The following is a 17,756-nucleotide window of genomic DNA, read 5'->3' as shown; positions in this document are numbered from 1 at the left end:
GTGTATGGCCAGCATAAGCCTTTGCAAAATCATAATTGCTTACTGTATAGTGTTGTATAAAATGGAATACTAAGAAAACCCACAAAAAAATAAAAAACAAACCCAAAATATAGTAGCCTAGTTTTTTTTCCTTCATGTGCACTTGCAGACTCATTTCAGAAGTTAAATTACAGAAACAAAATTTCCAATGAAAAAAAAAAAAAAAAAATTGAGAATCTTTATTCATCCGATAGGAAACATCAAGAAACATACACACTTGTTTAAAAAAATCTTTGTGGGGACACGAAGACTTGAAATTATGATAATTTTAGTTTACACAAAATGAAGTTTCTCAAATAAACAGAAGAGCAGTATTTAACAAGCATTAGTTATATGAGGCAGAATAACTTTTTGGGACTAAGTCACCTCACAGTCAGATAACACCAAAGACACAAACAATGTGTACACATTTCATTATACATTTATATGTTACAAGGAAAAATACATGACAAATATTTACATTTCTACATTATTTCAGACAAAGCTATCACCTACGTGCTTATAATAAAAAAACAAAAAAAAAACAAACAAACAAAAACATACAATGGCTATGCAGTCTTGAAGCTACAGAAGTTGCAACAGGAAAATAATAAAGGCCTTATATATACTTTATAGTGTAGAAATATTTGCTGAAACATTTTCATTCTAAAGTTAACCAAACATTATAAAAAAAAAATAAAAATAGATGTGTGTTTACCAGTATCTAAATGTACTACAAAAAAGTTAGTACAAAGTAAAATTGCTTCCATAGCAACTGCATGGAGCTTAATAATCTGAAAATGGTTTATGGAGGGACAGTAATGGAAACATATTTAACCATAACACAACATTCTGGTTTTGAGCTTATTTTAAATGAATAGCATAGGTGCATTAAAACAAAAAGCTAAGTATAAAAAAAGGAATGCATCCTAATTAATGCAATAAAGTTAATGCCAACAAAGATGTGACTTGTTTTAATTTAAATGATAGCTCCACCCAACAGTATATTATTAGCTTTGGGTAATATTTGAAATTTTTTTTTTACAATTTCATTGAACTCCAAATAAATCTATATTTTCCATTTGTGGGTGGAGTTAGCCTTTTATCAGCTGCTACTGTTTATATTTTGAATCACGTTTTTAAAAAACAAATTTTCTAGACTAGAGACCATTAGACAATAAATCACTTTACAAAATGCTAAATGGTTGAAGATCAGCTCTGCCTATAAAATCTGGCAGGCATTCAAGCATTATTGAAACATAGCAATTGTAATCTTACAATGGTGTCTCCTTTCAACATATTTAGATTTTCTTTGCTTTAATGCTACTATTCATAACCTTAACATGTGTCAGTACAGTGTTCAAGTTTTTTGCCATCTTTGAGCGAAATATTCTCCGCTCGCAGCTTGTTAACCTCCTGCAAGGGAAAGAGAAGCCAAATTACAATAACATGCAAAACAGAATTACAGTCCACATATTTCACTACTTTCAAATTATTATTAACCCCCCACAAAGGCTGGTAATTATTAACTCTATACTGCAACTTTTTGGTTTAAAGTCATAATAGTGAGAAAGAAATGGGTATTATCCATTTTACCCATAATGTTGATAATAAGATCAAATGAAGTACATGAAAAATGTACTTAAAGACTTATGAGACATTTAAAGAATCTACTGTACTATACAACATTCATCATGTCTTTGAAAAGGCATTACATTAAATAATAACCTCCTATTGCTTTTAAAGATAAAGCTAGTATTGATCTGCAGTCTGTGTCCTTCTTTTGTGACCACTGCATAAGGGCTCACACTAGCAGGTGGGTAAGGGCTATACTGTTAAAATAAGGACAAAGTTCAAGAATTTGTCTACGCTTTTATAGAGTGTTAAAAGCGTAAACATTAAGGTATTTCAAAGAATGTCTGCAGCATACAGATAGGGGATCTTTGTTTCACACCACGTCAGCAAGTACAGGGCATTATGTGAGGGTGGGGCTAATGATGATGGGTAGTCATAATACAGACAAGTTTATCATTTAGGTCTCTGCAAGCACAGTTGTTGATCACTTCTTCATGGCTACAGATAGAATCCAGTTAAAGCAAAGCAGATTGTAGCAGAGAGAATATCACGCAACGTTAACAGCAGTCACTAGCAATGTTATTTTGGCATCATTAAGTACATCCACATCTTAAGCATAGGTTATACCTCCACTAGTTTGTTGTTATCCTTTTTGAGCTTCACTAGATACTGAATTTTCTGCTGTGGGTTTTGGTGGCCCAGTAGTTTCCCATTCTCTTCCACAAGAAATGCAATTTGCTTTCTTTGCAGCTCTGCCTCCTACAGGTAATGTTAAAGGGAAAATGAAAAAAACAACATTCTTATTTATTTTTAGATACATAAAATCATCACAGCTACAATAAAATGTTTTTAGAGAGTTTAGAAAAACAGGATTATAAAAATAATAGCATCAATATTTAAGTCTTAATGCTGTAATGGTGCGTACACACGGGGCGATTTTAATTAACGATATGAACGATAAACGTTCATAGTTATCGTTCATTTTTTTGTGCCTTCCAACCCTCAAACGACCAGCGATGCGCGGGCACGTATGGACGATATCTATATCGTCCAGGTTACATAGGGACCCGCGATCTTGTTGGCAAGTCGTTGGTGGGTTGGAGGTGTGCTGGATGAATGATATTAATCATCCAGCACTCTGTGAAGGTCCAGGGAGGTCAGTCAGCGATATGGTTATCGCTGACTGATCGTCCCGTGTGTACCCAGCATAAGAAATGTAGTGGGAGATGTAAGTGAATTTTGTCCTGTTTAATTGAAAATTAACACAGAACAGTTGATCACTCTTCACAAAAACAAAGTGCTCTCTGCCATCATTCCTATAGAAGAGAAAACCTCACATTCTGGCATATGAAGGAACAGGATCGTGTTTCATCATCTTGTCTACCAGAGCAGTTTATAACGGAATCAGTATGTTTGACCACCGGACGTGAGCCCGGCGGTTCAAATCTCGACGCCGGCAGCCCGATGGAGGAGATCCCGACAGTGAAGTAAAGTTTACTATTCCTAACCCTCTCCACCCACAAACCACCATTAGGGGTGCCTAACCCTAATCTCCCCCCTTCGTGCCTAAAGTTAACCCCCCTTTCCTGCACCCTAAACCTAACCTCCACCCTTACTGCCTGAACCTTACCCCCCCCTTCCCCTAGCCTAACCCTCCCAGCAGGGGTGCCTCACTCCAAGTCCCCCGGGGGTCCCTAAACCTAACCTCCCCCATCCCCGGTATGTGAATACTTACCCCCGTTGTTGGACGATCCGTCCGGCGTCCTGTCGGAGTTCCGGCATCGGGATTAACATAGGCGTCAGTATTTCAACGCCTATGTTAGATCCCTTGCCGGGATTAGACTGTCAGTATTGAGACCGGCGGCCGTGCGTCCACCAGTCTCATAACTACATACCCGTTTATAACAGAAAGACAGTTCATACAGAAACTATAACTAACCAAGTTAAGTGCTAATCAAGTAGGTTGGTAAACAAAAATTGAGGTTCGCAGTAGTTTGTTTCCCTCTTTCTACTGACAGTTTGCAATAATGCACACACTGTATATATACAAAAAACTCCACCAAAGCACAAAAAACCCACATAAACCCTAAGAAAATACGGTCTGATATGACTGCACCACTGCATATCTATCACCATCTACACCATGCAACACTTTTCATATGCAAGAACACCCAGTTGCTGCTCAGATACACCCACTCAGCCACAAGTGGAGATACATTGGAGAACCTTACGCCTCTGAATCGTCCATAATTGCTCCTGCAGGCCGATGAATGTGCAGTTTGCTAACAATCACAAAACCCGTACACAGACAGAACTGCCTGCAGCTCTGAATCAGGCTCATAATGTGTAAAATGCAGACCTACAAACTGGCCTTGGGTAAATTAGTACAGTTTGGTTATTCTCTATTACCTGTAACTTTTTTTCGGTCTCCTCGTTTTTTTCTTCCAATAATGAACGGATTTCCTCTTTTTCTTCAAAGGCCTTGGACTCCAAAGCTCTTGTACGCTCGATTTCCTTGTGTAACTCACTCAGTGAATGTTCTTTACTTTGGAGCAAGTGTCTCGCCTCCTCTAACCTATAGAGAGATACAATGCATAACAACAAGAAATTGCCAATTTCCTCAAACCCTGAACCCCCCCCATCACAAATAAATAAAATACTGCTCATGTTACATTACCAACAACAAGGAAAAGTGTATAATTTCAGGGGGTTTTTTTTGTAAAAGTGGTAAAATTATCAAACTTACTCGGACTGTACCTTCAGGAGTTGCTCAGTAGCTTTACCCTAGTAAATAAAAAAACGTTAAGCTGAGCCTATGTAAATTAACAATACACTATAATTACTATTAGAAATCAATGGTATAAGGCAGAGGTTCCCAAACTCGGCCCTCAAGGCACCCTAACTGTTCAGGTTTTAAGGATATCCATGGTTGAGTACAGAAGGCTAAATCAAAAGACTGAGGTACTAATTAAGTCACCTGTTGACAAGCATGGTTATCCTAAAAACATGGATCTTTAGGGTGCTTTGGATATGGAAAACTGCTCACACAAGTCCATGCACCAAGTAGCAGCTTAGAAGGATTATTTTCTATAGCTTGTTTAACTGAGTTGACAAGTCACAAAATTAAAATAAAAAAAACCTTGCCTAGTAATATTCTCTAACTTTTAAGGGTTTGCTCTCATTGGGTGTGACATAAGAAGTGTAATTAACAACTACATTTTAATTCAAGTGAGATAAACTGGTAAAGGTGGTATCAAGCTTATATCTGTAACACAAGACAAAATATACTGTACAATCAGGTTTCACTTAATTAAAATTAGAAATTAAAGTTTTATAGCAAAAATATATACACATTTACATAGTCTGTGCTTATTAAACGGTGCATGTATAAGTTAGTTTAACTTTACAAAAGCATTAGAGAGATGAAAGTGATTTGTACATTCTTACGCAACCGTGTACTGTATGACCGATTAAAGAATGACATTCAAGACCATTTTGAAATAGACTACTATTGGTCTTCATTATAGAGTAATATAAACATTACAAAGCCACAGATATGTAGTTAATGGCACATGCAATTCAATTGTATTTAACATAATAGAGCTGTCTAATGTTAGTAGTACTACATTACATTTATTTCATGAAACTGGATAATAAGGGGAGGATTTATCACAGCTTGGAAAGATAAAGTGGAGAGAGAAAATACCAAATCAGATCCCGACTATCGTTTTTCAAACACAGCCTGTAAACTGACAGGAGCTGATTGGTTGGTACTTTCTCTCTCTCCAAGGTTTGATGCATCTCCCCCTTAATCTCTCAACATCATTAAGAAAAATAAAATAAAATAAATTATATATATATATATATATATATATATATATATATATATATATATATATATATACACACACACACACACACCACTTACCTCCCAACATGACCCTCTCCATCAGGGACACAATGCTCTGGTCCTGGACTTCCCTGGTAATTTATGATTGGTGGCGGCACCAGAGGTGGGGCTGCAGTACAGTCCAAAATTCATATAGGGGAGTCACACCAACTGCCAGTGAGTGTTGGGCAGTGTGTGAAATGGCAGTTGGTGTGGCTCCCCTATTTGAATTTTGAACTGTGCTGCAACCCCACCTCTTACCAGGGAAGTCCAGGACCAGAGCATTGTGTCCCTACTGGAGAGGGTCATGTTGGGAGGTATGATACTATGCTTGTTCAGATTGTATCAGTGGACACTTCTAGCCTGTAAGTGTTTAGAGATTCAATCGATTCCAGGAGTAGAATAGACAACAGCGGGTGCAATTATTTTAAGGTGAACAAGCCCATTAGTTGCAATAAATTACCTTTTCCATTCGTTCACAAACTTCCTTTTCTATTTCTCTTTTTAGCTCCATCATATCAGATTGTTTATGATCTTTGCTGGAAAAAATAGCAGCATATAATGTGAGGTTGCAGCGGCCTGTATTTTGTGCTTTGATCGGGGATACATTTGCATAAAGCTACACAAATGTTTTAAATACTTAGAGAAGACACCACTTAAAAGAGATGACTATCCTTTTTCAATTGATTACTATGGTTTATTGGAACTAAAATAGGATATATTTGGGCATTACAACATTTCTAACCCCATACTATACCTTTTCTGCAGTGTACAATAGTCTAATCACAAGGGTACCTCTGAGTTTATTGAAGCCATAGGGCCAAATAAAATAGTGTGAGTTAAGAAAATGGGAGTTCTCTCACACTTTTGTAAACTTGGCCAATGTAATAGTCTGAGAACATGCAAACTCGCATGTTTATCAGACTAAAAAACCTCACAAATTAAACTCTCATTCAGATGTTTTCCCATTTTGAAGATACAACTTGACCAATGTAATAGTTTAGAAAATGTGAGAGTTTAGCAGTAAACTCTCACACTATCACCATATTACATTTGACCCATAGTGTGGAAGCCCCATGCCCTACTCCCTTATCCCTAATGCTTTCTGCGGTGTATGGTGATATTGCCTGGTGATCACAAAAATATGAGATATGGTAAGAACTTACCCTTGTTATCTCTATTTCTACGAAGTCCATAGGGTTCCACAGGATACCTTGGGGTATAGGTGATGACGTCAGGCACGGACACCACAGAGTTAAATTTTCAGCCTCCCAGGAAGCACAAGGGTCCCTCTCCTATACCCCACCCCCAAGCCAAGGCAATTCAGTTTCATAACAAGCCATAGGCCGGAGGAGGAGAACAAAGAGAGAGAAGAAAGTCTGGAACACACGAGAATCACATTCTCACCAGAAGGGGATGGAGAAACCGGTGACCAGATCAAAGCCCATCTGCAGTACAGGTGCGACAGGGCGGGAGTCCTGTGGAACCCTATGGACTTCGTAGAAATAGAGATAACAAGGGTAAGTTCTTACCAGATCTCATATTTTCTACTTCAGGGTCCATAGGGTATCCACAGGATACCTTGGGGATGTCCCAAAGCAGTATCCTATATGGGTGTGGACGCTCCTGTGCTGTAAGGAGAATTCGCCGCCCGAAGGAAGCATCCTGAAAGGCGAAGGTATCAAAAGCATAATACCTTCAAAAATATGGACAGATGACCATGTGGCTGCCAATCATCGCTGAACCGCTGAGGCGCCACGTCGAGCTGCCCACGAAGGAACCACAGACCTAGTGGAAGAGCTTTAATAGAGGATGGAACAGGAAGACCTGTGAATCCATCCTGCCAAAGTTAGCATAGTGGCAGGCCAACCCTTTTTATGGAAACTAGAAAGGACAAAACAGAGTCTGATTTCCTAAATGGACTGGTACGGTCAACTTAAATTCGTAGAGCCCGTACCACATCCAAAGAGGCCTCACCAGCAGACAGGACTGGGGAAGTAAAGGCCGGTACTATAATTTCCTCATTGATGTGGAAACTAGACACTGCCCTGTTCCTAGGAAAGACGAGAAAAGGGAAGGACTACATGACAGAGCCCCCCATTCTGCGATCCTACTGGCCAAATCAATGGCAAGAAGGAATACAGTCCTAGCCGTAACTCATTTGAAATCCACTGAGCCCAGTGGATCAAATGGCGGTCCTCGGAGAGCCCTAAGGACCACAGCCAAATCCCAAGGAGCCACCGGTGGAACAAAGGGATGCTGAATATAACGTACACCTTGCACAAAGGTGCAGACCTCAGGAAGAGTAGCAATCCTACGATGAAACCATACTAACAGGGCAGAAACCTGCACCCTCAGGTAAGCAAGGCAAAGACCGTTATCTAAGCCCACCTGTAGGAAAGCCAACACTCTGGATATCCGGAATACCCGAGGAGCATAGCCTTTAGGGCGACACAACTGAAAGAAAGTATGCCATACCTGATGGTAAATTCTTGCAGATAAAAGCTTCCGAGCTCTTAGCATGGACAGAGCCCCTGTTAACTATAGAGCTGGAAAACCCCTAGACCTTAAGAGGGCAGTCTCCACCGCCACACCGTCAAGGACAGACAACCCAGGTCTGGGTATCAGCCAGGATCCTGAGATAACAGATCCGGGCGTAGAGGCAACAGCTTCGAAGTGTTAACTGAGAGGCTCCGAAGTTCTGAGTAATAGTGCCGTTTGGCCCACGCTGGAGCCATCAGCAGGAGCGTGCCTTCTTCTTGCTATTACTGGAGGAAGAAGGGATAATGGAGGGACGAGGTACACAACTTGGAAGGTCCACTGGACCTACATACATCTACCAGAAGAGTCTCATCTCTGAAAGGCTCCACTTGTTCACCAGAAGATAGAACACCTCCTGATGAAGCGGACATTTCCCTGAATGCACGTCTTGACGGCTAAGAAAGCCTGCTTTCCATCTGAAGATTCCTGAATGAACACTGCCGATGATGGCAGGGATATAGCCTTCCACCCAAGCCAGAATTCGGGACACCACTGTTAGTGTCGCCTGACTTCGGGAACCTCCTAGGTGGTTTACATAAGCCATCATGATGGCGTTGTCAGACTGTACCTGCACGGTATTTCCGTGGAGGACCTGTCCTGCATGCTGGAGAACCTTGAATACTGCTCAGAGTTCTTAGATGTTTATGGGAAACGCATAATCTGCTGTTGTCCACCTGCCCTGGAACAAGTGTGGACCCGTCACTGCTTCCCAGCCACGGATCCTGGCGTCCATTGTCAGAAGGACCCTGTCCGCAATCCCAAAAGGGGATGCCCCTTGTTTAGGTGAGCTTTCCGCAGCCACCAGGTCAGAGAGAGAGAAACCTCCGGGGAAAGCACTATTGACTTTATCCTATGGGGCAACCCATCCCATCCGGAGAGGATCAATTTTTTCTAGAGGTTCAGAGAAACTGGGTACTCTCCACCATGTTGAACAGTGAGCCCCTGGAACCACATTGCCGAGTGAATAGACACTCGGCGACTCTGCAGGCAACTGCCTGTAATGCAGAGATCTTTTCCTCAATCACAAAGATCCTCAGATGTTGGGATATGGAGCATCCTCTGTGAGGAATCAGAGAGGACCATTTCCAGTTTATCAGACAGCCGTAAAGTAGCAACACAGATATTGTCTGTTGGAGATGGCACTGAAGTATCTCTGGAGACCCTGGTAACAACAGGAGGTCACCTGGATAGGGTAACAAGTGGACCCCTGCATCCGCAGGTGGGCTGCCATAACTGCCATGACCCTGGTAAACCCTGAGGCCAGACCAATGGGCAATGCCAGAAACTGGAAATGCTTATCGACCACTGCAAACCGGAGGAAAACACTGGTGTGCTAAAAAAATAGGGATATGCAGGTAGTCACCCTGAATATATCCAACGACACCACAAAATTCCCAGGCTCCATTGAATGATGGAATGCAGGGTCCCCCTCCTGAACCGAGCAACACTTAAGAATTTGTTGAAGGATTCGAGGTTGAGGATGTCCTGGTAAGACCCATTGGGTTTCTGTACCAGAAAGAAGATGGAGTAATACCCCGTTCCCCTTTGGGGCAATGGAATAGGTACTATAACTCCTGCCTGGAGCATAGAGTGTAACACCCTCAAAAATTACAGGGCCTTGTCTTGAATTGACAGAAGACCTGTAACGAAAAACCGGCTGAGAGGCCTTTACCGGGAGGAGAGGACATACCTTCAAGAAAATACTTCTTTTACCCCAGTGTCCGTGGTGGTCAGACACCAGCACTGGGCGAACTGGAGGAGAAGCCGGCCTCCAACTCTGGGGTCCCCCGAGGAGGCCCGTCCCGTGAGGCTGAAGGCTTATAGTCCAACTTGGGAGTAGGACGTGTTGTACTCCAAGCCTGTTCTTATGGCTGAGCAGATTTTCTGGCTACTGACTGTCTTGGAAAACTGTATTTTGGACTTACCCTGGCCTCACAGGGCCGAAAAGACGAAGCCCCAGATCCCCGATGGGACTGTAGCCGATGGCAGACATGCAGACGTAGCTGCTGCCTGCAGGGCCACAATTGTGTCCAGATGAGGGCCATACAGGACCTGTCCCGTAAAAGGCAAAGCATTCCAAATGGAATCTGCGTCCGCTTTCCAAGAGCGCAACCTCAGGGAGCGGCGAGCCGCTACTGCTGCCGAGGAGATTCTGGAAAGGAGCAGGCTATATGTAAGACTCTCATTATGAACGTGGCTAAGTCTCTGAGAATTTGCCACTATCCACCTGCTCTGCTGGAGAGTCAGTCTGCAGAGATAAAGTTACCTACCCAGCACTCCATGGCTCTGGCCCCCCAGCACACGGCCATAGCCGGCCTGGACGCCCCTCCAGCAAGGGAATAATTGGATTTTAGATATATTTGCACCTTGCAATCTGTAACCTCCTTCAAGGAGGACCTGGAGGGCATGGGCAACGTAGCACTCCTCACTAGGTGTGTAACATGAGAATCTACCCGTAAAGGTAACTCCCATTCGGAAAAGTAATTATCCGCAAAGGGGTATGCAAAAGATCAACTGTTTTTGAGGCTGGAACCGCTCACCCGGATTTTCCACGCCTCCTCTAAATGATCCACCTGACCAGATAGCGGAATTACAGTGGCAACACCATTATTCTTAAAGAAGGCATATTTGGATTTAGCCACGGGGGACATGTAATAACCAAAGCCGCACGGACTGCCCGTATAAGGCCAGGTATATAGACTTTAGACCCAGACTACGCCTCCTCTGCACTAAGGGGCTCATGTCTGAAAAAGTCAATGTCACAGTCATCAGACGTCATGTCCTTATTATCCTTAGCCGTCTGATACCCGAAAGGCCGTTTAGAAGGCCGAAATGGTGACTCCCCCTGTAAAACGTCCATCAGGTGCTATACCATTTGGACAATAAATTCACCCACACAGGCTCCTGCGAGACCTGGGGGGGCGAAAAACAGTATACACTGGGGTACCATCAACTGCCCAGGGACCCCTGCATGTGATGAGACCACCACTCGCTGCGATAACCCCTATGGGGAAACACAGGGAGCGTTGCCCACCAGGGCTGTAAGCATCTTAGCCAGCCGAGGGTGGTCCCTTTTTGTGCAGGCACAGTGACAGAAATGGGGCGTGATATATAATACAACATGCCCTCCATAAACTCTCAGCGTCTACATATCCCTCCGCTAACTGCACATTATATCAGTACATTATAGCTGGAAGAGGATATCCTCGTTCACTTTCCGACATGAGGAGTGTGAACGGAGCGTATGTGACTTCCCACACAGAAAAAATATGAGATATGGTAAGAACTTACCCTTGTTATCTCTATTTCTACGAAGTCCATAGGGTTCCACAGGATACCTTGCGGTATAGATGTGACGTCAGTCGCTGGGCACCATAGAGTTAAGCTTTTCAGCCTCCCAGGATGCACTAGGGTCCCCCTCCTATACCCCGCCCCCGAGCCAAGGCACCTGTTAGTTATCAAGCCATAGGCCGGAGGAGGATAAGGAAGAGAGAGAAAAAAGATCTGGACACATACAAGAATAACATTCTCACCAGAGGGAGACGGAAAACCGGTGACCAGAGCAAAGCCCATCTGCAGCACAGGTGCGACAGGGCGGGAGTCCTGTGGAACCCTATGGACTTCATAGAAATAGAGATAACAAGGGTAAGTTCTTAACCATATCTCATATTTTCTACTTCAGGGTCCATAGGGTATCCACAGGATACCTTGGGGATGTCCCAAAGCAGTATCCTTTAAGGGTGGGGACGCTCCTGTGCAGAAAGGAGAATCCGCCGCCCGAAGGAAGCATCCCGAGAGGCGAAGGTGTCAAACCTGTAATACCTCACGAAGGTATGGACAGAGGACCACGTCGAGCTGCCCACGAAGGACCCACAGACCTAGTGGAATGAGCCTTCAGAGAAGGAGGAACCGGTAGGCCTTCATGAAGATAAGCTTCAGATAAAGCCATACGGATCCAGGCTGCCAAAGTTTGCTTTGAAGCAGGCCAACCCTTTTTACGGAAGCCATAGAGGACAAACAAAGCGTCCGACTTCCTAAACGAAGAAGTGCGATCAACATAAGTCCTTAAGGCCCGCACAACATCCAAAGAGGCCTCACCCACGGAAAGACCCGGTGAGATAAAGGCCAGAACAACGATTTCCTCGTTAACATGAAACTGGGAAACAACTTTGGGAAGAAACGCGGGCCGAGTGCGGAGCACTGCCCTGTTCCCATGAAAAACCAAGAAAGGGGGTCTACAAGAAAGAGCCCCTAACTCAGAAACACGTCTGGCCGAAGCAATAGCCAGAAGGAAAACAGTCTTAGCTGTCAGCCATTTAGGATCCACTGAGCCCAGTGGTTCAAACGGCGGTCCTTGGAGAGCCCTCAGGACCACAGCCAGATCCCAAGGCGCCACAGGTGGAACAAAGGGAGGCTGAATGCGGACAACACCTTGCATAAAGGTGCGCACATCCGGGATTGTAGCAATCCTACGGTGAAACCAGACAGACAGGGCCGAAACCTGTACCTTCAAAGAAGCAAGGCGAAGCCCATGATCTAGTCCCGCTTGTAGGAAGGCGAGAATCCGAGACAGACGAAACTCACGCGGTGCATAACCTCTCGGTCGACACCACTGGAAGAACGTATGCCACACGCGATGGTATATCCTCGCGGAAGACGGTTTCCGAGCTCGTAACATGGTACGCACCACAGAGCTGGAAAACCCCCGGGACCTCAGCATGGCCGCCTCAACAGCCACGCCGTCAAAGACAGCTTGAGTCAGGTCCGGGTGAAGACAAGGACCCTGAGACAGAAGGTCAGGTCGTAGCGGCAACCGCAGAGGACTGTCCACGGACAGACCCTGAAGGTCTGAGAACCAGTGCCGTCTGGGCCACGCGGGAGCTATCAACAGGAGCGTCCCTCCTTCCTGTTTGAATTTCCGGATTACCCGTGGAAGAAGGGAGACCGGAGGGAACAGGTATGCGAACAGGAACGTCCACCGGACGGACAGAGCATCCACCAGAGACGCCCCTTCGTCTCTTGTGCGAGACCCGTACACCGGCAACTTGTTGTTGTGCCGGGACGCCATGAGGTCGATCTCTGGAAGACCCCACCTGTCAACCAGCAGTTGAAAAACGTCCGGGTGCAGGGACCATTCCCCCGGATGAACATCCTGGCGACTTAGAAAGTCCGCCTCCCAATTTAGCACTCCCGGGATGAAGACCGCTGATATGGCCGGAAGATTGCGCTCCGCTCAAACCAGGATCCGAGAGACCTCTACGAGAGCCGCCCGACTGCGGGTTCCTCCTTGCCTGTTTATGTAGGCCACGGTGGTAGCGTTGTCCGACTGGACCTGCACCGGGTGACCCTGGAGAAACCGATGTGCCTGCTGGAGAGCATTGAAGACCGCACGGAGTTCCAAGATATTTATTGGAAGCTCCGCTTCTGTCGGCGTCCACCTGTCCTGGAACAAGTGTGGACCCGAAACTGCTCCCCAACCCCGAAGACTGGCCGTTGTCAACAGGACCCAATTTGGAACCCAGAACGGACGTCCCTTGTTGAGGTGGGTCGTCTGTAACCACCACGCAAGGGACAGGCGAACCTCCGGGGTGATCACAATCGTCTGGGACTTCAGAGACTGAGGCAGCCCGTTCCACTTGGACAGGATCAGGTGCTGCAGAGGTCTGGAGTGAAACTGGGCGTATTCCACCATGTCGAACACCGACACCATGGAGCCCAGTAACCTCATCGCCGAGTGTAGGGACACCCGGCGGCTGTGCAGACAACTGCGCACCCTTGACTGTAAAGCAGAGATCTTGTCCTCCGACACAAAGATCCTTTGCTGTCCCGAGTCCAATAAGGCTCCAAGATGCAGAATCCTCCGAGACGGGATTAGAGTGGACTTCTGCCAGTTGATTAGCCAGCCGTGCCGTTGCAGCAGTGCAATGGTCAGGTCCAAGTGGCGTAACAGGAGCTCTGGAGATCCTGCCACCAATAACAGGTCGTCCAAGTACGACAACATGCGGACTCCCTGCAGCCGCAGAGAAGCCGCCATGACCGCCATCACCTTGGTGAAAACACGTGGTGCTGTCGCCAGGCCAAAAGGTAACGCCCGAAACTGGAAGTGGTCGCTGCGGATTGCAAACCTGAGGAACTGTTGATGGCGCAAAAGAATAGGGACATGCAGGTAAGCATCCTGTATGTCCAATGACACCATGTAGTCCCCAGGTTCCAGCGCCAGAATGATGGACCGTAGGGTCTCCATCCGAAACTTCGGAACCTGCAAAGACTTGTTGAGTGCTTTGAGGTTGAGAATCGGACGATACGACCCATTGGGTTTCTGTACCAAAAAAAGATTTGAATAGAAACCCTGGCCCCTCCGGGAGAATGGAACAGGCACTATAACTCCAGCCTGGAGCATAGTGTGCAATACATTCCGCAGCTCCGTAGCCTTGTTCCGGTCTGATGGTAGACCCGTGGTGAAGAATCGAGCCGGGGGTCTGTGCCGGAAGGAGAGGGCGTATCCGTGGGAAACCACCTCCAGAACCCAAGTGTCTGTCGTAGTGGCCGACCAACACTGGGCGAACTGCAGCAGGCGGCCTCCCACCCTGGGATCCCCCAAAGGGAGGCCCGGACCGTCAGGCCGCAGGCTTGTCATCTGGCTTGGGGGCCGGACGTCTGGTACTCCATGCCTGCTTCCGGGGCTTGGCCGATTTCTTAGGGCCAGCCTGTCGAGGAAACGACTGTGGTTTGGGCCTGCCCTGGGCCCTAGATGACCGAAAGGACGATGGTCCAGAACCAGAAGGAGCAGCGGCCGACGGGAGACAAGCCGATTTGGCTGCCGCCAGCGTGGCCACAATCTTATCCAAATCTGGACCGAAGAGAACTTCTCCGGTAAACGGCAACGCCTCCAGACCCTTTTTGGAATCTGCGTCCGCCTTCCAGGATCGCAGCCACAAGGTGCGACGAGCAGCCACCGCTGCTGAAGAAATTCTAGACACCAGAGTACTAATGTCTAGGGCCGCCTCGTTGATATAAGTGGCCGAATCACGGAGATTACCAATCAACTCCGCCTGTTTGGCCGGACAGTCGGAATCAAAAGAAGCCTCTAATGAATCCGCCCAGCGCTCCATCGCTCTGGCAACCCAGCAAATGGCCATAGCCGGCCGTGCTTCCCCCCCGCAAGGGAATAAGCGGACTTCAGGCAGATCTCCACCTTGCGGTCCGTAGCATCCTTAAGGGAGGACATAGATGGCATCGGCAATGTGGCACTACGGACAAGACGGGTCACGTGAGAATCCACCTGTGGAGGTGATTCCCACTTAGCAAAATAATTATCCGCAAACGGATAAGCCACCGCCAGGCGTCTCTGCGGCTGGTATCTTTTGCCAGGCTGTTTCCACGCCTCCTCTAAATGGTCCACCAACTGACCCGAAAGAGGAAAGACTCTGGCATCGCCCTTCACATCTTTGAAAAAGGCATACTTAGATTTAGCAGCTGGGGGAACTTCGTCCTCAATCACCAAGGTTGTGCGGACCGCCCGAATAAGTCCAGGAATATATACTTTGGACTTAGCATCAGCGTCCTTAGTATGGAGAGGTTCCTGATCGTAAGGATCCAGAATCTCCCCATCATCAGACGTCCCCTCGTCATCCTCATAAGGAGCGGACAGAGACGCCTCCGGCCGTTTATGCGGCCGCATCACAGACTCCCCTTGCAACACATCCGACAAGTGCTGTACAGAACTCGTCAGGGAGTTAACCCACGCTGGCTCCTGAGAAACCGGGAGCGGGGAAATAGGGAGACTGTGGGGTACCACCAATTGTTGTGGGAAACCCTGCATGGGTGACGACACCACAGACTGCTGGGATAAACCCATCGGTGTAAACGCGGGCTGCGGAGCTAACTGGCCCACTAAGGCTGAGCGAAATAAGCCCAGGGCGGCTCCTGTACCAGTGCTGTAACCGTAAGAGGCCGCGCCATGGACAAACACTGCCGGCAAAGGCCCTCCGCGCTACCCTCCCCTCCGCTAACGGTACTTTACACGTAGTACACTGTAGCCGGAGAGGAAAATCACTTTCGTACATGATGGCACCGCGTATGTGACCTCTCTCACCAATTATATCTTAAATAGGCGAGAGACCACCCTGCAGCACCGCACGGGCTTAGCAGAAAGAACAGGGACAGTAATAAAGCTGACAGTTTAGAGAAAAGTTACAGGCAGCAGCGCTAGCACAGTCACATACAATGCAAAGAAAATCAATTCCTGCACTAACAGTGCTGATCACTCAACTACGCAGACACAGGGCCTGGTAGCACACAGCGCTGCATACACAGACCTGACCACAGCGGAGGAGAGGTATGCGGGGGGACCCAGACCACGATGCTTCCTTCCAGGCTTCCAGCAGCGTTCACCATGCGTTCTGGAGAAGATGGCCGCCGAGGAGCAGAGAGGAGGCTGGCCTGGGGGAGGAGCGCTGCCACAGGACCAGTCGGCAGCGTGCAGAGAGGGCTGTGTGCAGCGGGGGAGGCGCCGGCTGTGAGACAGGGAAGACGCGCTCCCCTGGCATGCATTTAACCCCTGGGACGCCGCAGCGCTACCGCACTGCTGTGGTCCGCTGTCCCAGGGGGTAGTGGAAAGCGCAGGTTGGTCGCCTGGCTCCACGCTGCAGCCAGTCCCCAGGGAGCCCCCTGCCTGGGGACTTAGGACCATGTGACCAGCGGGGACCCACCGCGGGACCCCGCTGCTTACCTTTGTCCCCCTTGGATCCGGCCATGGTCCGGAACATCTGGGGTCACCGCTAGCTGTGACCCCAGATGCTCACCAGCATCCCCGGATCGGTACCGGCGTTCTGGTACCGACGGGGGTGTAGGGAAGACAGCATGGACGTCAGGACTGACTGTCCATGCTGTACATCCAGATGTGCAGCCACAGCTGCATTGAAGAAAGCTTCAGGGGCTCTTCTAGCCCCCACTCCGACAGGTGCACCCGACTCCGGCCGGGCACCAAACTAAACTGAGGTGCCTTGGCTCGGGGGCGGGGTATAGGAGGGGGACCCTAGTGCATCCTGGGAGGCTGAAAAGCCTAACTCTATGGTGCCCAGCGACTGAAGTCACACCTATACCCCAAGGTATCCTGTGCATACCCTATGGACCCTTAAGTAAAAAACCACGTTTACTGTGAGGTAATAAACACCCTGCAACACTGCACCGCAAGGGCTGTAGCAGAAGAACAGGGATAGGAAAATGGCTGACAGTCAGAAATGAAAGTACAGGCAAACAGCGCTAGCATTTAAGTCATATACAATGCAAAGATAATATCCTGCATTACAAGCACTGCGATCAACTACACAGACCAGAGCCTGGTAGGAAACAGCGCTGCATACACTGACCTTAATTGAAGGAGAGGTATGCGGGGGACCCGGACCGCAATGGCACCTGTATCAGCTTCCAGCAGCGTTTGCCATCCCCAGCACATGCAGAGAGAAAATGGCCGAGGAGCAGAGAGGAGGCGGGCCCGGGGGAGGAGCGCTGACACAGCCCGCTCACACCGCTGTGGAATGGCACTGTGCAGCGGGGGAGACGCCGGCTGTGAGACAGGGAAGGCGTTCTCCCCAGGCCTGCTATTAACCCCTGGGACGCTGCGCTGTACCGCACATGCTGCGGTCCGCTGTCCCTGGTGGTCTAGTGGAAGGTGCAGGATCAGTACCTGGCCCCACGCGCAGCCGGACCCCAGGGAGCCCCCTGCCTGGGG

General features: G+C 47.4%; 1 protein-coding gene across 1 annotated transcript in view; it reads right to left on the bottom strand.

Annotated features, from left to right (window-relative positions):
• Nucleotides 1-232: 232 nt before the first annotated feature.
• KIF15 (kinesin family member 15) overlaps nucleotides 233-17,756 on the bottom strand; it is a 122,395-nt gene continuing 104,871 nt past the window's right edge. Inside the window, exons 31-35 of the mRNA XM_088463904.1 lie at nucleotides 5,946-6,021; nucleotides 4,340-4,377; nucleotides 4,003-4,168; nucleotides 2,221-2,352; nucleotides 233-1,434 (exon numbers count right to left, since the gene is read on the bottom strand). Of these exons, the coding sequence (XP_088320030.1) occupies nucleotides 1,357-1,434; nucleotides 2,221-2,352; nucleotides 4,003-4,168; nucleotides 4,340-4,377; nucleotides 5,946-6,021 (490 nt within the window). The 3' untranslated portion in view covers nucleotides 233-1,356. The remainder of the gene's footprint in view (nucleotides 1,435-2,220; nucleotides 2,353-4,002; nucleotides 4,169-4,339; nucleotides 4,378-5,945; nucleotides 6,022-17,756) is intronic.

The sequence above is a fragment of the Taudactylus pleione genome, unplaced genomic scaffold (genome assembly GCF_031769625.1).
Source record: "Taudactylus pleione unplaced genomic scaffold, aTauple2 ptg000053l, whole genome shotgun sequence".
NCBI classification, from domain to species: Eukaryota; Metazoa; Chordata; class Amphibia; order Anura; family Myobatrachidae; genus Taudactylus; species Taudactylus pleione.
The sequence above is the reverse complement of the archived record's forward strand: the minus strand, read 5'-3'. Positions and strand labels throughout refer to the sequence as shown.